The sequence below is a fragment of the Phocoena sinus genome, chromosome 10 (assembly GCF_008692025.1).
Source record: "Phocoena sinus isolate mPhoSin1 chromosome 10, mPhoSin1.pri, whole genome shotgun sequence".
Classification (NCBI taxonomy): Eukaryota; Metazoa; Chordata; class Mammalia; order Artiodactyla; family Phocoenidae; genus Phocoena; species Phocoena sinus.
In genome coordinates this window covers 15,800,844-15,822,706 of record NC_045772.1, presented here as the reverse complement: position 1 = coordinate 15,822,706, position 21,863 = coordinate 15,800,844, and the positions used below count along the sequence as shown (strand labels likewise).

General features: G+C 39.4%; 1 protein-coding gene across 5 annotated transcripts in view; it reads left to right on the top strand.

Moving 5' to 3' along the window:
• Positions 1-244: 244 nt before the first annotated feature.
• Positions 245-21,863, top strand: part of RIC8B (RIC8 guanine nucleotide exchange factor B) — a 128,076-nt gene continuing 106,457 nt past the window's right edge. For 4 of the 5 annotated variants that reach the window (XR_004351764.1, XR_004351765.1, XR_004351766.1 and 1 more), the window contains exons 1-2: positions 245-454; positions 7,989-8,036. Coding sequence is in view for 2 of the 5 variants with exons in the window: in XM_032645623.1 (XP_032501514.1) it covers positions 371-454; positions 7,989-8,036 (132 nt within the window). In the remaining 3 variants the exon portion in view is untranslated. The remainder of the gene's footprint in view (positions 455-7,988; positions 8,037-21,863) is intronic. The other variant, XM_032645624.1, reaches the window with a different exon arrangement.

Sequence of the window (21,863 nt, the reverse complement as noted above, 5' to 3'; positions counted from 1 at the left end):
TCTGTGAAAGCACACTTAAGAGGCTGGACTCTTCTCCGAGGAGGGAGAGGCAGGAGAGCTAGCAGGGCCTCGGGCCTGACTCCCCGCTCAGGCCGTTCGCCAGGCCTCTACCGAGTCCTGGGCCTTGTCGGGGGTGGCCGCGAGGCGCCGGTTGCTGGGGGACCGGTGACGTCGCGGGGTGAAAGTTGAGGGGCGGTGACGTCGGGCCTGTCCGGGCGGAGGCTGGCGGGTTGGAGGCAGAGGGAGGGAGGGAAGGAGGGAAGGAAGGAAGCTGGGAAGAAGCGAGCGAGCGAGTGGGGGCGCGAGGCGTTTACCTGGAGGCAGCGGCTTGGGCGCGCAGAGCGGCCGCGGCTCCCCCGCACCTGCGGCCATGGATGAGGAGCGCGCCCTCTACATCGTCCGGGCCGGCGAGGCGGGGGCTATCGAGCGGGTCCTGAGGGATTACAGCGATAAGGTAAAGAGCCCTGGCCCCGGGCGTGCGGTATAGCACCCTCGGGCCGCCCCCCCGGGCTTGCACATCGCATCCCTCCCAACCCCCCTCATTCCGGGGATGCGCATTGCTCTCCCCTGAAAACGTTTCCGGCTTGGGCATGCGTGTTTGTGCCCCCAGCCTTTTCCATCCGTGCATCCTGTATCCCCACCCCCTGCCCCCACCCTAGCGCCCACCCCTCTGATTCCGGCCCAGCAGTGTGTCCCACGGTCCTCTTCCCAAGCGTGCAAGTCACACCCCCGGAATCCGTGAGCGTGCGTCTGTGCCCCTCTCATGGATGCATAAATGCACGCGAGTCCTCCTCACCTGCATAGCTTAAAAATAACGTGTTTCTGTGTATAAACACGGGCCTTGACATGCATAAAACGTATCGGCCACGATGGCAGTTCCTTATATACGTACAGGACTGTACAGTTTTCAATGCGTGATGTCTCATGTATATGGTCCAACTTGATTCTCAGAGAGTTTACAGGGTAGATAGCATCATCCTCCCCATTTTATAGATGAGAAAACCGAGGCACTAGGAACTGAAATCACGCCAAGGTCATGGACATACTGTGTTGTAACTGGGGGCAGACTAACTCCTAATAATACCTGTTGTTTGTATCACATTAACAGCTTTGCCATCCATTATCTCCTTCAATCTTGACAGCAATCCTGTGAGGTTTTATCTACATTTTGCAATTGAGATTCTAGATCGGTTAAGTAACTTGCCCAAGGTCATACTTCTGAGCTGGGATTCCAACCTAGGTATTATTCTTTCCACTTTACAACTCTGCAGGAAAAAGGTATCTTATATATCCCAGTCACTTCTCTGAATGTCTCTTCAAGCAAGACCCGTTAGCTCTCCATTACTTTACCTTCCAGGAGTTTTATATGCTCAGTCTTGAAGGTAACATACCACACCTTTATTCTTCCATTTAGAAGACCACTTTATAGAAATAACTGACTTATGTGAAACACACCCAACACCATGTCACACCCTAGATATAACATCTTTCTTCCTTTCATTTGCCTCCATTCATAATTTCCCTTTCTGTGTTTCTGTGTTTGCTGTGTGCCCACCACTGCACTTCCATACACTTTGTATTGTTGAGCTGCCAGTATGCCATTTCTGCTCCGTGTGGAGAAGATAAAAAAAATAAGGCACCTTCACTCCCATTTAGTCTTCCCAACAATCCTGTGAGGAAAGTGGTGGTACTCCCATTTCACAAACGATAAAATTTAGGATGATGTCACCTCAAGTCCACAGAGTCATTGAGAGATGGGGCTGAGATTTGGATCTGGGTTTTCTGACTGCTCTTTTAGAGTACCATGCTGCTTTCTTTGGGAGGATGCATGGATTCAGTTCTATTCATATCTTAGCTTCCTCACTTTCTGATACGCTTTACTGTTGCGTATCTGCGTAATTTAGGAGAAATTAATTCAATGCACAGACGTACATGTTGTGGAGATTACAGTCATCCCTTGGTATCTGCAGGGGATTGGTTCCAGTACCCTATACCTCCCCCATGGTTACCAAAATCCATGGATGCTTAAGTCCCTTATATAAAATGGCATAATATTTGCATATAACCTACACACATCCTCCCTTATAGTTTAAATCATCTCTAGATTACTAATAATACAATGTAAATGCTATGTAAATAGTTGTAAATACAATGCAAATACTTTGTAGCTAGTTGCCAGTTAATTCAAGTTTAGCTTTTTGGAACTTTCTCCAATTTTTTTTTCCAAATATTTTTGATCCATGGTTGGTTTGAATTCACGGTTGTGGAACCTGCAGATATGGAGGCCCGACTGTATATTCATTCAACTTGATTTATAATTGCCTTCCAAAAAAGATTTGAGGCAGCTACAAACTGATTTTCAAAAGAAAGAAATACAACAGAAAACTTGGCCATTGTGTTGAATCAAGTAGTGTTTATTTAGCACTTATTATATCCCAGGTATCCAGCAATAAATAGGAACTTTCTTCTATGCAGAAGGGAGGAGGAAAAAAACGTCGAACTGGATCTTATCTCCTCCTTCAATATTTTCTCCTTCCCTTCATGGCTAAACTAATTAGAACTCCAGATTTGCTTCCTCCAGTTTATCTCTTCCTCTCCTTGATCTCCCTCCAGGTTGGTTTCCATTTAACACTCCTGGCCAAGTGCTGTCAGAGCTTAAGTTCTGGACATCCCCAGCTCTCCTTTCACATTGGGAATGGCTTTAAAGTTGTAATGCCCAGCGTGTATCATCTGGGGTGGTATTTTGGGGACCACGCTTGAGAATGCTGTGTCTTGACGTGGACCGGCGCGACCAGCTCCTTCAGAGAAGAGCTCTCATGTTTAATGCTGATTATAGTAGGTCCAGAGTACAAAGAAAATAGCTGAGTTTTATGTTGGCAGTGGGCTTTGCCCTCAAGGCAGGAGACACTAGAGGCAGATGAAGAAGAAGGGGAAGCATGATTGCAATGGTCTGGCAGTAAGAACGGGGAGGTGGAATTAAATTGCCCTGCTCTATGGGAAATGGAGTCTGAAACCCTGAAAAAGCACCTGGTTATCACCATGTGCCTCATTTTCCTTATCTGGAAGCATGGATTTGGGAAATGTTTAGAGTGAAGTGATTATGGGGCATTGAGGAGTCTAACCAAGAAGGGAAATGAATGATGTAGAGAGAGAATGATTGGTTTCGTCGTTCTCAAAAGAAGGCAGCAAGTATAATGGAAAGAAGGTGGAATTTGGAGTCAGATAAATCTTGGTTCAGATCTGCCATTTATTAGTGTCATGACTATGGACAAGTTATTTTAAGGCTGAGTCCCAGTTTCCTTATCTGTAGCATAGGGTTCTGTCACCTAAGTTATTATGAGACTGAATTAAGTGAAGTATAATGCGAACGCTGTGCATAATGCATGTAGGAGGCATTCACTAATGGTCAAGGTGCTCAAGAGGTCCTGCGGCAAGAGCACGGGTTCTGGAGCCAGACTGCCTGAACTCTGATCCCCGGCTTACCATCCGCGTGGCATAGAGCAAGGTACTTAACTTTGCTGTGTCTCAGTTCCTCATCTGCCAAACAGAGATAATAATAGTACCCACATCATAGGTTTGTTGTCAGGATTAAATCACTTATATGTGTAAATCATTTAGAACAGTGCCTGGCACTGAAGAAAAACCCATAACTGTTAGTTTTGAACCAAAAAAAGTCAGGAATTAAGCATGTGGCATGGAGTTGACATAGCCTGATAAAAAAAAATTAGAGAATATACTCCATTCTTTCTCTTTTTCCTTGACCCGTGCACTTTTTAATGGTTAGCAAAATACCTTGTACCATGTTTAAAGTAACATTTACCCATCTGCTCCAGGTAACATCTAATGTCTACTGTGTTAAGGAGATTCTAATTTTCAAGATTTCTTCCTTCATTTACTGACCCTTCTTGTCTTGGGGAGAAGGAAGATCTATCTATCCTAGAAAAAAATGAAACTTGTCTGTTTCTCAAGGGCATAATGCAAGTTGACTCAGCATAGGAAAGTATTTTTTAAAGATAGGAAGAGTGGTTGTTCTTTTTCACTTTCAGTTCATCTAATAGCATTTATTGAGTGCCTGCTATGTACTATGTATTATCCTACGTGCTTTCACATGTCATCACATATTAAAACTTATGAGGGTGACTGAAGTATTCTCCCTTTTTTTTTGGGACTAGGAAATTGAGGTTCAGAAAGACAAAGTAACTGTCTACAGGCCTTAGGGCACATAGCTAGAAGTGGCAGACCTAGTCTTCGATTCAATATCCAGGGCTCTTTTGCAAGGCCCTGTTGGCTTTCCACTGTCTATTCTGTGTTATTGAGCACAGAAGAGAAGGTTTTCAGGACTATTTCCTTTGGCTACTGTTGGGTCCCAGTCCACCCCACTCCAGTAATAGAATGAGCTGTTAATGTGGGAAGTATATATTGCTCTAGTCTAGGCTGTCCAAGCTGCTTCTCCTCCCCTAGGGCTTGTTCTGCTAACAGATTTAGTAGAGAGATTGGTTGGCATCATTATGATTATCAACAACAAACAGTGATCAAGAGCCTTGAGGGTGCGTAGTAGTATCTTAGTTCCTTGAATCCAGGGTATTTAGACAAGAAGGAACCTCAAAGATAATTGGGTCCAACACTCTCAATTAATAGGAGAAGAAACTGAGGCCTAGCATCATCATCAACTATGTTGATAACCAGAGAGGTGGCTTGGTGGCCATAGAGGCCACCTAGACATGTGATAACCCCTTAGCAAGCTCCAGTAGGATTCCATTATGGAAGTGTGGTGAGTTTATGGCCAAATGAAAGGTAAAAGTTATTTAAGATACAGACAGGCATGTAGGTCTCTGAGAGTAGTCCTCATAAGAGAGGAAAACAACACTGATAGCAGTGAGGTCTTTATTTATGTGCTAGAAGAACCTGATTGATAGGGACCTAATATTGGGACAGTTCTAGAAGTACAGCCTCCACATTTGAATAGGATATATAAATATCCTGGACTATGTAAGAGGACTTTTTGTTTCACACTTTGAGGTTGCTTCTGAATGGATTGCCATATTCTAAATTCAATTTGTACTGCCTCACAATACCAGTATATTTGCTAATTAAATTAAGCCCTCATGTTAGTTAGGGCTTTTGAAAGCTTGCTTTCCTTCCTTCCTTTATTTCTTTTTTTTTTTTTTTAAATGTTGCGGTTTTGAAACAGGATCAGCCTTGCATTTAAAAAGAAAAATAAAAATTAGTCCTTGATACTATTCTAAATTATCACCTTGAGAGATTTAATTCTATGTAGAAACCTTTTAAAAGATATTTTTATAACTTAACAAGGGGCTTTCCAAAAGACGATTTCTTTTTCTGTTCCCTTACCATAAATGCAAAAAAAAAAAAAGTTTAGGAGAACTATTACATTGGCAACTAGGTACATTTATTCCAGATAATGTGTGGAATTAATATTTCACATATAATGGCAAAAATTAAGTTTCTTGTTTCTAAGTGCAATTATGTGTTTTCATTTGTAGTGAACCTTTACTAAGCTTCAGTTTATAACCGTACAATCTAATAATTCTTGATCTTTTATTCAATGTTAGTTTTTACTAAACCTTGGGTCTGTAGATTCCTAAGTTATAGTCTTTGTTGTTTCTTCCTTTTCTTCTTTTCTTTCTTTCCTTGCTCATTCATTAGTCTATTTACCTTTTATATAAAATTTTTCTTTTAATTGTAAAAATAATATACCAACAATGAGTTTTGTCAAAGGAATCACCAGCAATTCCACCAACCCTATATAGTTGTTTTTATTTTTGCATTTTAACACTCAAGCCTTTGTTTGAAATCATCCATACATTTATGTAGGTACTGTCATCATAGACATACAGTCTGATGTTTTACTATTTTTCCACTTACTGCCATCATAAATAATTTTTCATGTTGTTATAGAACTTTTTAACCATTTTTTTTTTTTTATTTTTTTTTTTTGCGGTACGTGGGCCTCTCACTGTTGTGGCTTCTCCCGTTGCGGAGCACAGGCTCCGGACACGCAGGCTCAGCGGCCATGGCTCACGGGCCCAACCGCTCCGCGGCATGGGGGATCTTCCCGGACCGGGGCACAAACCCGTGTCCCCTGCATCAGCAGGCGGACTCTCAACCACTGCGCCACCAGGGAAGCCCTAGCCATATTTTTAAAAAAATGGCAGTATAATACTCTCTCAGATGAATGGACAGTGATTTATTTCATCAGTCTCCTATTGTTGGATATTCAGGTTGTCTCTTTTTTTTCTTCCATAATACTCGATAACACTGCAGTGAATATGATTACATATATAATTTTTCTCTCCCCTGGATGATCTCATTGGGATAAATTTCTAGCAGTAAAAGTTCTGGGTTAAAGGCTGTGAATATTTTTATGGTTTCTATTAGGTGCTGCCAAATCACTTTCATTTTTGAAGTTGGTGTCAATTTGTACTGCCTCCAGCAATATCACTCCTGGATTATTGATGCCCATTTCTCAGAGGGCTTTATATCCTCAGTCTTGCTCTTCTTTGATCTGGCCTGTAAACTACCACCCAAAATATTCTTCCAGAATGAGTTCACACCTCCTTCAGAGTCTTCCCTTGGTTGCCTGTCACCTATATGCCAATTCAGGTATAAATTTTTAAATCCAAGGTCTTACCACCTGACATCCATTTTAATTGTTTTGCAAACGGTATGTGAGGCAGCTTCTCTTAGGTTTCCTCAAATGGCCCTTCTCTATTACCTCTAAGTCTTCCCTCTGACCATTTCTTACTTTCAGAACTGGTTCTCTGTCAACATTTCTCCATCTCATTTAATTTCAAAAATTGCTTCTTCTGCAAAGCTGTCAATGCAGAGCCACCTGTAATGATGATATCTTTAGTACTTACTGTGTTTAACTCCTAGTGGGTTGCCATGTTGCCAATGAGAAATACAAAGGAAAGGCAGAGAGATGTTCAGTAAAGATTTTTTTAAATGAAAACTTAGGATCCATAAGAGCACTTGGTTCTCTTGAATAAAACTTGAGAAGAGATTGAGGAACTTTATGCTCTATTTTTTGGGTACCATCACTCTCTGGCAGTGGACAACTCAACTTACTCCATTCTCTATTTCAGCTACAGAGTGGAAAATATAGTGTTGCCAGTCATTTCAGGAGAGTCATGACATTCTTTTCTTTCAAATATTTTTCCTCAATATCATTGGCATCATCATTTTTATCATCCTAATAGTTACTGAGTGTTTACTATCTTCCAGGCACTGAGATGGTACATTATATGTCGTAGCTGTTTTAACCCTCATGGCAGCTTTGTGAACTCGGTACCCCCTCTTTTCACATGGGAAATACAGTTATAATTTGTTACTTGCTTAACTAATAAGTGGTGGAGCCATGATTTAAACCCTCATTCTTAGAGAATTACTTTTATGAAATGCCAGTCTATCAATTTCTTCCCTATCTACAATTCTCTGGTGATTTCTTATTGCATATGATAAAGAAAGTACAAACTCCTCAGCAACATTGGAAGATCCTTCCAAATCTCTGTCCAGTCTTACTTTCCCATTCTCATCTTTCTCCACTCCTCTCATCCCCTAACATGTGTCCTGTGTTTCTCTCTGACAGAGCTGCTTATTTTACAAATACATCATACCACTTCACAGATGAGCCTTTGTTTCCATCCCTAGAATGCTTTCCATTTGCCTGGCAAACTCCTATTCATCCCTCAAGGTCCAGCTCAAATGTTCTGTACTGTATGCAAAGAATTCCAGATTTCCCTCGGTAGTTAGTGGCTCAGTACTATGTCTCTTCTGTATATATTTTTGCTTTAGTCTTTTGTACTGCTTTACAATTATTTGCTTACATGCCTCTCTTACTTTAATAAGAACTTTGAGACATGATATGGGAAGACAACTTTTTTATAGACATTAGGTATTTTTAAACATAGCAAAATCAAAAATCTGTGTATTTAAAATGACACTGTTTCCCTTTTTTCTCTCTTCAGCATAGGGCTACTTTCAAATTTGAATCAACAGATGAAGATAAAAGAAAGGTAAGCCTTGGTGTTACTCTGTGTGTTTGTGTGTGTGTGTGTGTGTGTGTGTGTGTGTCTGTATGTGTATGTATTTCATTCATGGACTTGATAAACAGTGGACTTGATTTCATCTGATAGTTTACTTTTCAGTTTCCCTTCAGTTTGGTTTTTAGAAACTCTGGGAATAAAGACAAGTGCCAGGTTTAGTATGGATTACACATAACACCCTCCTGCTCCATCCCCATAGGACCATTACATTTGCATAAATCAGGGGAATGGGAAGGGTTCAGAGCGGACTCCCATCCATATCTTCTCATCTCCAGCGATTAACTTTGTTTGGTGGCAGGACTGCAGGCTGCCAAAAATGCATTGCTAATATTGTAATATTGGGTTTATAGTAAAGCTTGGCTTTGGGTTAAGTTGTGGAAAAACAGCTATTCATGCAGCTGCCCCTCAAACACATACTGTTCCCTGCACTGGCAGTTATTTATGTTGTCAGCAGTTGTCTTGGTCACTGACTTCATGGGCAAAGAGGAAAATGGGGTCAAGAGGCTTAGGAATAGAGGAGTTATTATGAGAGGGTGCATCAGAGATAGAGCTATGAAATGTCATGTTGGCCTGTTGGGGTCGCCCGTGGTTGCTTTACTTAGTTGATTAGAGCATGATGCTCAAGGAGAAGCTCACCAATTCTGCCTGTCTGTTTGCTGGGCCCTATACTGCTATCCCTGGCCTCACAAATGCTAAGACCAGGTAAGAGCATGACTGAATCTGTGTAAACGTATTGTTGCTGCTAGAGAAATAGCTTGAATCCGGTACTTTGCTGGTAGTGATTTGATCATACCTTGAAATCATCCCTCTGTTCACCTCCACCCCCATATTTACTGTCTACATCCTGCTCACTTTGCCTCTTAAGATTTCTCAGTACATTCTCTCCTTAACCCCGGCCCTAGTTCAGTCCTTCATCTGGATTACTGTACCGGTTTCCTAACTATCCCTGCTTTTTCCAGTTATATGTCCTTTCAGTCCATTGTCCATAATTCTGTAACAACAATCTGACTGTGTGATGCCCCCTTGAGTAACTTTCTTTGTCTATAGAATAAAGTTCAAGCTTCTTAACATGACCTAGATGCTCAGTGATCTGAAGTTTGCCTACTTTTTGCAGCCTATTGGTTGCTTCTCTCCCTTGTAATTTATGCTCTAGCAATATGAGATATTTCCAGTTACATACACATACACATCCCTTCTGTTTCCTACTTCCTACCTTTGCATATACTGGCGGTATGTACCAAAATTACAGATGTGTTTTGCCCTTTGACCAGGCAGTGTCACTTTTAGATCTATTCTGTGGACAGATTGAAATAAAGTAAACAAAGTTATTCACTGAAGCATTGTACATAGTAGCAGACGATTGGAAACAATAAAGCCTCCAGCAATTAGGGAATATTTGCAGAAACTTGCATACATTTGCATAATGGAATATTGTGCTGTGGTAAAGAGGGAGGAAGAGGGAGAAGGAGAAAGACTGTTATGTGCTAATGGGAGAGATAGTTACATGAAAAGAAAAAAGAAACAAGGTGTTAAAAAGAACATGTTTTTAATATACTCATGATAGGTATTCAGGCTAGGAAGGCAGCTGCTATTTGGTTTAGTTGGGAGGATCCGTACTATATAGATTCTGTGGTGCCTTGTAAATCTGACACTAGAATCTTTGGTAGTGCTTTTACTGGTCAAAATAAGTGCATGAAGACAGAGATCCCCCCCACACCATATGACTTTCAGTTAAGGGGAAAAAAATTTCCCACACAGTTATTAATAAAGCATGTTTGTTTCCTGTAGGATAATAGCAAAACCTAACATTTTCCAAGTATTTTACTGCCTTTTAAATCTTTGGTGACAGTAACTACTGTACTAGTGTTACTTTCAGTATTACGTGTAGATTGCTGCTTCCTGGGAGGTCTGATATAAACAAATGTCATTAGGGACCTAGCTAGGTAATCTTCATTAATGGAAAAACATTGGCAAACAAAACTATTTCAGTCTCCAAGGGTTAAAACCATTAGAGACTCTTCATGCCTAAGTCCCTGAAAAGACTTTGAAGTCAAAATTATTGGACTTCTCTAAAGGCTCTACATCCTAACAGCCTTTTAAGTTCTCAGTGTAGAGAGGCATGGAATAGTAGGCATGTCTCCAACATTAAACCCAATCTTAAAATAAGAGGAACTCAAATTACCATCCAGTTTGTTTTGCTGCCCTAGTTCTCTTTTTCTTTCCTAAACATGTCTCTGGAGCCTTCTACCAGCAGCTCCTTGGTAACAGCAGCGCCCCTTTCAATAAACTACAGGTGCTGTTGCTCTGAAAAACACACCTCTCTTATGTAAAACCTTGTGGCAACCTATAAGTAAATGTAAGGAAATAGAGCCTTTCAAAAAATAAAACTTGATTATACGAACTTCGTAGGAATTGGTTATAAGGTAATGATCCTTAGACCTAAGTCCTAACGCGTAGCATTTTGCATTTTTAGAAAGATTTGCTTTTCATTAGTAATACAGTAATGTTGTGAGTATGGTGAGAATATCACCATCCCAGTTTTATGGATAAGAAAACTGAGGCTTATGTTAATGACAACTTGTTAACACTCATATCACTCGTAAGTGGTGGAGCCTCGAATAGAGAACAGGTTTTCTGGCTATTGTGTGCAGCTCCTTCACTGCTCAGTGCTCCATGGCTCCCACTCATTACCACTTGAGGTATATCTCAGATGGTTTGAAATTATGACTCAGTACCTTGTTTTATCTCTTATTTCATACCTTGAGACACCATTTAGGCAACTAGACTTAAACTGGAAAATATCAAAGGAAATTACCAACTAGGAATGCTTAAATTTTTCCAGAGAAGTAAAGTCAGATACAATTGCTAATGTTTGTGCATAGAATGCAAATAGTTCCAGGTGCATGTGGCTCATGATATATTTGGGTATAAGCACCTGTGCTTATTGAAGCGTTTGCTTTACATCTTCTCTACCTCAGTTGGTGGCTGTGATTATCTACCAGCACATAAACACATATACCATGCAAATACGTAGGATGGAGGGAGGTATGATGAATAATCTGAAAATTTACAGCTTGAGGAAATGAAAGCTCTTATATTGGTTTCTAAAATACAACTGATCTCAAGGCCAGTAAAGAGAACTAATTGCAATAAATGTTGAAAAATACTGTCATAAAATGATTAAAAGAATTGCAGCTCTTTCACCTGTAAGATAAGAATACAACCATATTAAATGCAGAAAACGTCACTTGTTGTCTGAGATAAACCTTTATGTATTTAGTAATTTTCCTCAAAAGAGTGAAGTTAAAAATAAATTTCAAGCTTTTATTTCATTAACTTCAAACTCACATAGGTAAGCTCATACTTCTGTGAAGGCAGAGAGTAATTACTGAGTTGAGAACTCTTTGAGGATGAAAATTCTGGCTTACTTTTCTTTGTATTTTCAGTCCCCAGCACTGCATGTGGCACAAAATAGGCACCTACAATAAACACCTGTTAAATGAATAAAGGGGACTTGGAGCTTGAGTGGAGGCCAGAATTCCCATAACTTGTACATACGGTTTGGTTTTGAGTTTGATATTCTCTTAACTAGAGAGCAGAATCTCAAGCACATTTCATAATGTTATTTACTGAAAAAGCAGAATACAAAAGTATTCATACAGAATGATCACAACCATGTAAAACTAATAAAAACTATGCAAAGAAGAATGTCTACAAGGAAATTCACTAAAACAGTGGCTTAGCATTATTACTGTGGATGATATTTTAATTTCTCTTTCCTGTATTTTGAACTTTTCTGTTATAGTAAATGATAATGATATAAGAATATGATAATTACATATTATATGTGATAATATATTCTTTTATAGTAGTGTGATTGGGGGCATAAGCAAAGACCGGTATACTTTTTAATCATTTATTTTCTTTGAAATTGGGCCTTTATGATTATCTTACACATTCCTTTTGGGGGAACATAAAAATGTTACTAGGTTTGGAGGTAGTATCACTTGTGGAGCCAGTTTATGGAGTGAAATAAATTTATTTGAACACAAAAGTCCATTCTACCATTTGAAATATTTCTTCTTTTTACTCTTTTTCCCCAAAGTTGGATGTACTTGGCATATTAGTAGAGATCTCTGTAGTCCACAAATACTTTTTCAGTAACTCCTGTGTGCCAGGTCCTGCGTTAGGCCTTAGTTCCTAAGTTGGCTATTTTCCTATGGTGTTTGGTTTGGTGCTTTCTCAGCTATGGATGCATACTGAGGGTTGCCATTGTGGACTATAGAAAATGAACGGGTAATTTTGCATATTAGAGTCCGCCAAGGAAAATGTGCCAAGATAGAACCATCAATCCTATACTGTGAATCCATGCTTAGGAATAGCTTGAGGCATGGATGCTTGTTCTGAAAGCCTTTTACACTTAGTTTACTTATTTGAAATTGTTAAACTCCAGTTTTCACTAAAACAAAATGAGCTTTGTGTGTCTTGCAAATTTGACTCAAATTTTATTTGATGTCTTCACCTTAGGGAATACTTTGATATATGATGCAAGTACAATTCTCATTTAGAAACCAATAACTTTAAAAGATAATCCTTTTTAACATCTTGATTTCTTTAAAACACACAAACACACACACTACCAAAAGCGTTCTAAAACTTTTACTTTTTAAAGTTTCTGTCCAGCTGGATCTGGCATAAAACTTGACTAGAAGGCTGAATTATATCATAGGCCAGGATGAATGCCTCACAGTAGTTCAAAAATGAAACAATTTAAACTTCATTTCAGACTCCATTTTTTATTTTAGATGTTTTGCCAAGGTATTGAAGGACTAAATGTGGGAAGAAAACAGAACAGCCCTTCTGATTTAGTAAGCCATAGATGTGGCAGTCCATACATGATCTCTGTATGGATCACTTTTTAGGATTTCTGCCTGGGAATGTTAAGAGTAGTATCTCTGATTTACACTTTAGAGTTTCGGATCCTTTTTCTCATATAGAAAACTCATCAAGAAGTTCTGCTTCCAGCCATGACAGTGTGAGAGCTTTATGGACCTGCTCCCCAATGAAACTGGTTATTTTTTTAAAAACAGCCATTTAAAGTCTCTGGAAATAGTCCTAAGATCATGCAGTCAATAAAGGAACACTTATTCAGGACAATCTACTAAAACTCAGTCAGAAGAGTGAAAGTCTGTGGGATTTGAACCGAGACCTGCTCCCTGTCTTCAGTGGAGAGAGATGGAGACTCTCCTCCAAACTGATGGAGCCAAGAACACGGAGCTCCCACTTCCCTCAGCTCTCAGTTGGAAGGCTGTCTACCCAGTAGAGACAGGGGTAAGGTCAGCATTTCTCATCCTGCCTTAGCTACATGTCGCTGGGACAAAATTCTGGGTGAATACAGCCGAGAGGTGGGGTCTCCCTCCTTTCACCCAATCCCCACTCATGGGACAGAGGCTCTACTTTGGGTAGGGCACCACTGAGAATATTAGGGCCCCAGTTGCACTCGCCCTGGCTGGTGGGACACAGGTTCCACCCTGGAAGAGGCCAGCTGAGGAGTTCTGGGTCTATTGTTCCCCTGTCCTCTCCAGTTGAGCTCTCAAGGAGGTGTCACTCAGAAAGAAGCATGCTGTTGTCTCCGCCCTCAGCATCAGAACCAGGCTCAGGAATTTTGCCCAGAGGAACATGCAGAGCTTATAACAGTGAGCTCTGAATCTCTCCCCAAAGGAACCAACTTAATTTGCAACAATGTGAAGTTCCTGCCTGAAAGTACAGGTTGTGGTGAAAGGAAATTGGGAGGAGAGTGACAGATTCATTGGAAATATAAGGCTAACCAGATGGCTAGGTAGTTTGCTAGAAAGAAAGTAGGAAAGACAGCTGGGAGGAACCCTCCTGTAGTTAGAACAAATCTTAAATACTTACCTCAGGAACTATCTCTTCAAAGGAGCCCTAATAAATTGGCTCAGTTTGTAGAGCAGTTTATGCCCCAAGGCATTGTTGAAGACAATAGATCAATCAGCCTGCAGTTAGTGGAGCTTAACAGCTGGGTGTGGTCAGGGAAAGAAAGTCAAAGAGAGGCCTGCCAAAGCCACTGTTATCCCAGGATGACTGTGGCATACAAAAGGGTGAGCCCTATGAGGAGGAGCCCTATACATCTGCAGGGAGGAGGAGGAAAATATACTTAACTAAAATAATTCAGCCAGTCACTGAGCAAATAAAAAATAACAATAGCAAATCTTGGAGGGTATAAGCATTACCCAATGTTGATATAATATATTATCTAAAATGTCCAGTTTCAAAAAAAAAAAAAAAAAAAAAAAGCCATGCAGAGAAACAGGAAAGAATGAGCTGTGCACTGGGGAAAAAGCAGGCAATGGAAACTGCCTGTGAGAATGACTAGATGTTGGATTTAACAGACAGACTTCAAAGTAGTCATTATAAATATATTCAGAAAACTGAAGGAAACCATATTTAAAGAAGTAATGCAAGGTTTGATGACAATGTCACATCAAATGAAGAATATCAATACAAAGATAGAAATTATTAAAAAGAAAAAGAACCAAATGGAAATTTTGGAAATGAAAAGTACAGTAACTGAAAAAAAGAAATCACTAAAGAGGCCCAACACTGGGTTCACACTGGCAGAAGAAGGAATAAGCAAACTTGAAGATAAATCAATAGTGTAAACAAGGTAAAGAACTGAGGAAAAAGAATAAAGAAAATGAACACCTCAGAGAAATATGAGACAACATTAATATACCAACATACACATAACTGGAGTACCAGAAGGAGAGGAGAGAGAAAAGAGAAGAAAAAATATTTGAAGAAATGATGTCTAGGGACTTCCCTGGTGGTGCATTGGTTAAGAATTTACCTGCCAATGCAGGGGACACAGGTTTGAGCCCTGGTCCGGGAAGATCCCACATGCTGTGGAGCAACTTAAGTCAGTGCGCCACAACTACTGAGCCTGTGCTCTAGAGCCCGTGAGCCACAACTACTGAGCATGCATGCTGCAACTACTAAAGCCTGTGAGCCTAGAGCCCATGCTCTGCAGCAAAAGAAGCCACTGCAATAAGAAGCCTGTGCACCACAATGAAGAGTAGCCCCTGCTCACTGCAACTAGAGAAAGTCCATGCGTAGCAACAAAGACCCAACGCAGCCAAAAATAAATAAATAAATTTATAAGTGCATCCATTCTTTTAAAAAAAACAAGTCTAAAGTCTTTCCAAATTTATTGGAAAACACCTACATATCCAGAGAACTCAATAATGTCTGAGTAGAATAACCTCAAAGAGATCCACAGCCACACTAGAGTAAAAATGCTGAAACTCAAAGACAATGAGAAAATCTTAAAAGCAGGGAAAGAAAAATGACTCACCACTTACAAGGGAACCTCAGTGATATACACAGCTTACTTCTCATCGGAAATGTAGGCCAGAGGCAGTGGAATAATATATTCAAAGAGCTCAAAGAAAAAATTCAGCCAAGAATCTTATATCCAGCAGAGCTATCTTTCAACATTACAGGGGAGATAAAGACATTTTTAGGTAAATGAAAAAATGAATTTGTTCTAGATCCACCTTACAAGAAATACTAAAAGTTCTTCAGACAGAAAGCACATCACCCCAAACAGCAATTTGAATGCACAAAAAAACCCAAAAGAGAACTAGTAAAGGTAATTATGTAATTATAAAATATAAATGCATGTTTCTTCTCCTTTATTCTCTTAATTGATTTTAAAAGCATCTGTGTAAAACAGCATGTGTATGATATATTGTTCAGCCAATAACATATAGAAATGTGATATATTTGCCAAAAATAGCACAAAGGTTGATGAGAGCAAAGCTGTACTGGACTAAAGACGTGACTCTAGATAGTAACTCTAATACTCAAGAACAAATCAAGAGAACCAGAAATTATAAATAAGAAGGCTAATATAACAAAAGTTATACATATATACTTGCTGTCCTTTCTCCTTCGTGTCTTCAAATTATATATCAAGTAATAATTGTTGTTATACTATGAATAACAATAATGCCATAAAAAGAGGGGAAAGGAATAGCATCATATAGAAGTAATGTTTCTATATCTCACTGGAATTAAATTAATCTAAATCTGGAGCTAATTCTGGTAAGTTAAGATGTGTGTGTGTGTGTGTGTGTGTACACATACATACACTAATCAAGCTCTAGAGCAACAACTAAGGAAATAACTCAGTAAATCTGTTTTGTGGAAAACTACAAAATTTTGTTGAAAGAAATTAAAGAAGATCTAAAGAAATGGGAAAACATCCCATGTTCATAGATTGGAAGACATTATTGCTCAGATGGCACCACTTCCCACTTGATCTACAGATTTAATGAGATACCTTTTAGAATCCTGGGTAGCTTCTTTGTAGAAATTGACAAGCCAGTTCTAAGATTCATATGGAATTGCAAGGGATGCAGAAGAGCCAAAAGAATCTTGAAAAGAACAAACTTGGAAGGCTCATAATTCCCAACATCAAAACTTATTACAAAGCAACAATAATCAAGACAGTGTGGTGTTGACATGAGGATAGGTAAACATAAATACGGCTGATTCTTGAGCAACTCAGGGGTTAGGGGCGCTGATTCCCTGAGTAGTCAAAAACCCAGGTATAACTTTATAGTTGGCCCTCCATATCCATGGTTCTGCATCCGCAGACTCAGCTAACTGTGGATCTTGTAATACATATTTACTGGAAAAAACCTGCATATAGATATAGATGTAGATCAGTGGAATAGTAACTGAGAGTCCAGAAATAAACCAACGTGTCTGTGGTCAACTAATTTTTGACAGGGGTGCCAAGACCATTCAGTGGGGAAAGAATAGGCTTTTAACAAATGGCACTGAAACACTTAGCCACGTATAACAGAATGTATTGAACCTTTACCTTACACTGTATGCAGAAATTTGCAAAAATTAACTCAAAATGGATCAGACCCAAATGTAAGATCTAGAACCATAAAACTCTTAGCAGGAGCATAGGATAAGTCTTCATGACCTGGATTTGGCAGTGGATTCTTAGATAGGACACCAAAAGCACAAGCAACCAAAGGAAAATAAATAAATTGGACTTCATCAAAGTTAACTTTTGTGTTTCAAAGGACACTATCAAGAAAGTGAAAAGACAGCCCACAGAATGGAAGACACTATTTGCAAATCATATATCTGATAAGAGACTTGTATCTAGAATATATAAAGAACTCAATGATAAAAAGACAACCGAATTTAAAAATGGGCAAAGGATCTGAATAGACATTTTTCCAAAGAAGATATACAAATAGCCAATAAACAGATGAAAAGATAACATCATTAATCATCAGGGAAATACAAATCAAAACCACAATGAGATACCAGTTTACATTCACTAGTATGGCTAAAATCAAAAAGTCAGATAATAACAAGTATTGACAGGGATGTGGAGAAAATAGAACCCTCATACATTAAGGATAGGTTACTGCATGTACAGTGGTGCAGCCACTTTGGAAAACAGTCTGGGAATTCCTCAAAGGATTAAACAGAGTTACTATATGACTCAACAATTGTACTCCTAGGTATCTACCCCAAAGAAATGAAAATATATGTCCACACAAAACCATGTCCTTGAATGTTCATAGCAGTATTATTCATAACAGCCAAAAGATGGAAATAGCCCAAATGTCCATCAGTTGTGAATAGATAAATGAAATGTGTTATATCTATACAATGGAATATTATTTAGCCATAAAAAAGAACAAAGTAACTGATAAGTACTTACAACATGGATGAACCTTGAACACATTATGCTAAGTGAAAGAAGCAAGACACAAAAGGCCACATAATGTATGATTCCATTCATATGAAATGTCTATAATAGGCAGATCTGTAGTGACAGAAAGTAGATCATTGGTTTCCCAGGATCTAGGGACAGGGGAATGGGGATTTACTGGTAATGGGTATTGGGTTTCCTTTTAGGGTAATGAAAATATTCTAAAATTAAACAGTGATGATGGTTGCACAAGTGTGAATATACTGAAAACCAATGAACTATGTACTTTAACAGGGTAAACTTTATGAAATGTAAATTATATATTGATAAAGCTGTTATTAAATACTACATGCCCATCATTCCAAGCACTGTATGAATATTAACACATTTAATACTTAACAACAAAGCTATAAAGTAGGTACTGTTATCTTACTTGTTTTGCAGATGAGGAAACTAAGGCACACAAAGAAATTACTTGCCTATCTAGTGAAGTAAATTACATGCCTAAACTAGTGAAGTAGGAGGACATTATTTAAGCCTATGCAGTCTGGCTCCACAGCCCTTGTGCTGCACCATACTGCCACTCATTAATAATTGAATTGACCTGTTTTTCGTTTATGAATTGATTCTATTTTCTGATTGTAGGCATCCAAAATTTGAGACACGATGCAGAGCATAAACAAAGCTTTGACATTGAACTAATTAAGACCATTGACAGGAAACAGAAGCACATGATTTGCAGTATGACTGGATATGATAACTAGTAAGGATATCTAGTGTCAGCCCTCCCCATTAGTAGTACAGAAATTGACCTATAGGAGTTAGGCATGCTGCAGATTTTTTTTTACTATTATTATTATTTTTCCTGCCTAAAATGTAGGGTTTTTTTCCTCAGCAATTAGCTCTTCCTTACAAAGTTTGACCATGTACTAAGGAAAGTGGAGAGCGTGTACATCTTTGGCTAATTAAAAACTCTTAGGACCCGAAAGAGTTCTTGGCTGAACAGACATTTCCAGTGTTCCTAACTTCCCCATTTATAAATGAAAAATTGAGAGGTTGACTTACCTAAGGTTACAGTTAATGAGTGGAAAATCTGGGACTCAAACTAGGTCCTCTCCCTCCTTTTCTACTTTCAGTGATCATTGTTGTAGGGCGGCTCCTCAGGGAACTTACAGTATAGTAAGGGACCCAGAATATCTTCCAGTGCAGTGATTCCTTCTAAGGTATCTTGCACTGAGGGTAATCACACTCTGACTGAATACTTTGAGTAATGGGAACCGCACAGCAGCCACTCTGCTGTTAGATAACTTTACTTGTTAGAAAGCTTTTACTTGTATGAACTCTAAATCTGCTTTAGTTGATCCTCCTACTTTATACTTCTCTGCTTCTGCCTTTGTCCACCATTTAGCTTGTCTTCTATCTTCTTTTTCCTGCTCCATTTCTTTCATTTTTTTCTCCCTACTAAAGTATTGCCCAGCACTTGCATTTATCAAGAAGCTTTCTCTGGCTAAATTCTCTATATGTAGTTTATTCCTTTAATCTTTGAATACACAGCTTAAACTGCTATGCATTGAAATACATTTACATTCCTTATTCATTCATTTTACATATGTTTAATCTCTCTAATATTATAAATAACTTGAGTCATGTTTTTATAGCTCCCCAACCCAAAATAAACTTTTTGTCACTTGTTTAGAATTTATTTCTATTGAATAGTTTGCATGTACTTGGATTTTAAATTGGGAGCATTTTAAGTTATGTGCCTGTAACAGGGCTATGCACATAAGTGCTCAGTAATGAACTCTATAGATTCTAAATGAACACTATAGAGTTTATAAAATTAATACAAAATTGCAATGTTATAACATCAGCACTTTCCTTTTCAAGGGGCTTTGTCATTAAATGGAAAATATAGATAAAAATTTCCTAGCCCTATTGTGCTTGTGCAGAGTGTGCTTGTTAATGTTACTTGATCTGTTTGTCCACCTGGCCATCTTTATGATGTACTGTGCATGGGCCTCCATTCTACCCCAAGCACTATGCTAAAGATTTTTAACTATATCATCTCATTTAATATTTATAAGCCTTAGATGTTATCCCTATTTTTAGAGGTGAGGAAATGAGGGACAGTGATTTCCAAAAATTTGCCAGGATCACATAGCTAAAAACTAGTGTTTGAATCCAGATACTTTCTTTACTTCAGTTGTACTGTTTCCCAATAAATAACTTGTAGATGCCTTACACCTTACAGTATGTTGTCTCAGATGCTATCCATATTAAATAATATAATAATATTAATAATATAGATAGATCTTCCACAATAACCATGTGAAATAGATATTTTTCTATCTTACACATGAGGAAATTTAGCTTCAGCTAGAATAAGTAAATTGCTCCAGATCCAAGTTCAGAAAATAATAGAACTGGGAATTAGAAAGAACCCAAACTGTTTCTGTGCTTTTTTGTTTTTTCTGCTACACCACTAGTGTTCTTTTGCCTTTGAAGACCTCTAACATCACAACTGTCTCATTGAGACAACTTCACTCTTGTCCGTATTCTCGGCTGCCTTAGTCTGCTCATGCTACCGTGACAAAATACCAAAAACTAGGTTGCATAAACAAAAGAAACTTACGTCTGACAGTTTTGGAGGCTGGGAAGTCCAAAATCAAGGTATTGGCAAGGTAGATTTCCTTCTGAGACCTCTTCTCTTGGCTTGTTGTCAACTACCATCTCACTGTGTACTCATTTGACCTCTTTGTGCAGAGAAGGGAAGGGGGTGGAGAATGAGTGAGCTAGCTCTCTGGTGTCTCTTGTTAAAAGGGTACTAATCCCATAGGACCAGGGCCTCTCCATCATGGCCCCATCTCCAAATACCATCACATTGGGCTTAGAGCTTCAGCACATGAATTTAATGGGGATACAAACAGTTAGTCCATAACTTCAGCTTACCATCAGAGCCCTTGACTATCTGCTATACATGCCTGGGCTACTAGAGCTGAGAACTAGGGATTTAGAGATAGAGTAACTAGTTCAGAGTGAAGAGTTGAGTGTTGTGGAGTAGACGGCACTGGAGACAAAGTAAGGAAATTCCAAAGAGACTGTATATCACAAAGACTTTGATACACTGAAAAAGGCAAAAAGCTGTGGAAATCCATGGGACCAGGATCTATATCAACCACCAAAATATGGCATATACGTTGTGACAGAATATACATCATCCAGCCTTGTTAGTGTACTGTGTAGTCAAACTATAATTTGGCATGTCATCCCGCCCAGAGGGACGTGAATCACCCTTGGTCCAGCGCATCCTGCCCGCTCGTGAGTCACTTGGTGGCCGTCTGGGTTATCAGACTGACTCGGGTGTTGCAGGACTTGAGCTCAAATGACCCTTATTTTACTTAATAACTACCCCAAAGCAAGAGGAGTGAAGCTGGCAATTCGGACACACCAGAGAGAGGACGTAAAGTGCTTCCTTTGAGTGAAAAGGTGAAAGTTCTGGACTTAATCAGGAAAGAAAAAAGGGCTTAGTCAATACAAGACTAGCACTTTCTTCTGGATAGCTTGAAATATTTACAAGACTGCGTCTGCTTTAGGAAGAAGCTAGAGCAGTGTGGCTGACTGAGTCTTGGTGCTCCGGCCAGATGTTAGGCCTGAGCCTCTGGGTGGCAAAGCCGAGTTCAAGACATTGGTCCACCAGAGACCTCTGGGTCCCATGTAATATCAAACTGCAAAAGCTCTACCAGAGGTCTGCATCTCAACGCTAAGACCCAGCTCCACTCAATGACCAGCAAGCTACAGTGCTGGATACCCTATGCCAAACAACTAGCAAGACATGAACACAACCCCACCCATTAGCAGAGAGGCTGCCTAAAATCATAATAAGATCACAGACACCCGGAAACACACCACTGGATGCGGTCCTACCCACCAGACAGACAAGATCCAGCCTCATCCACCAGAACGCAGGCACCAGTCCCCTCCACCAGGAAGCCTGCACAACCCACTTAACCAACCTTACCCACTGGGGGCAG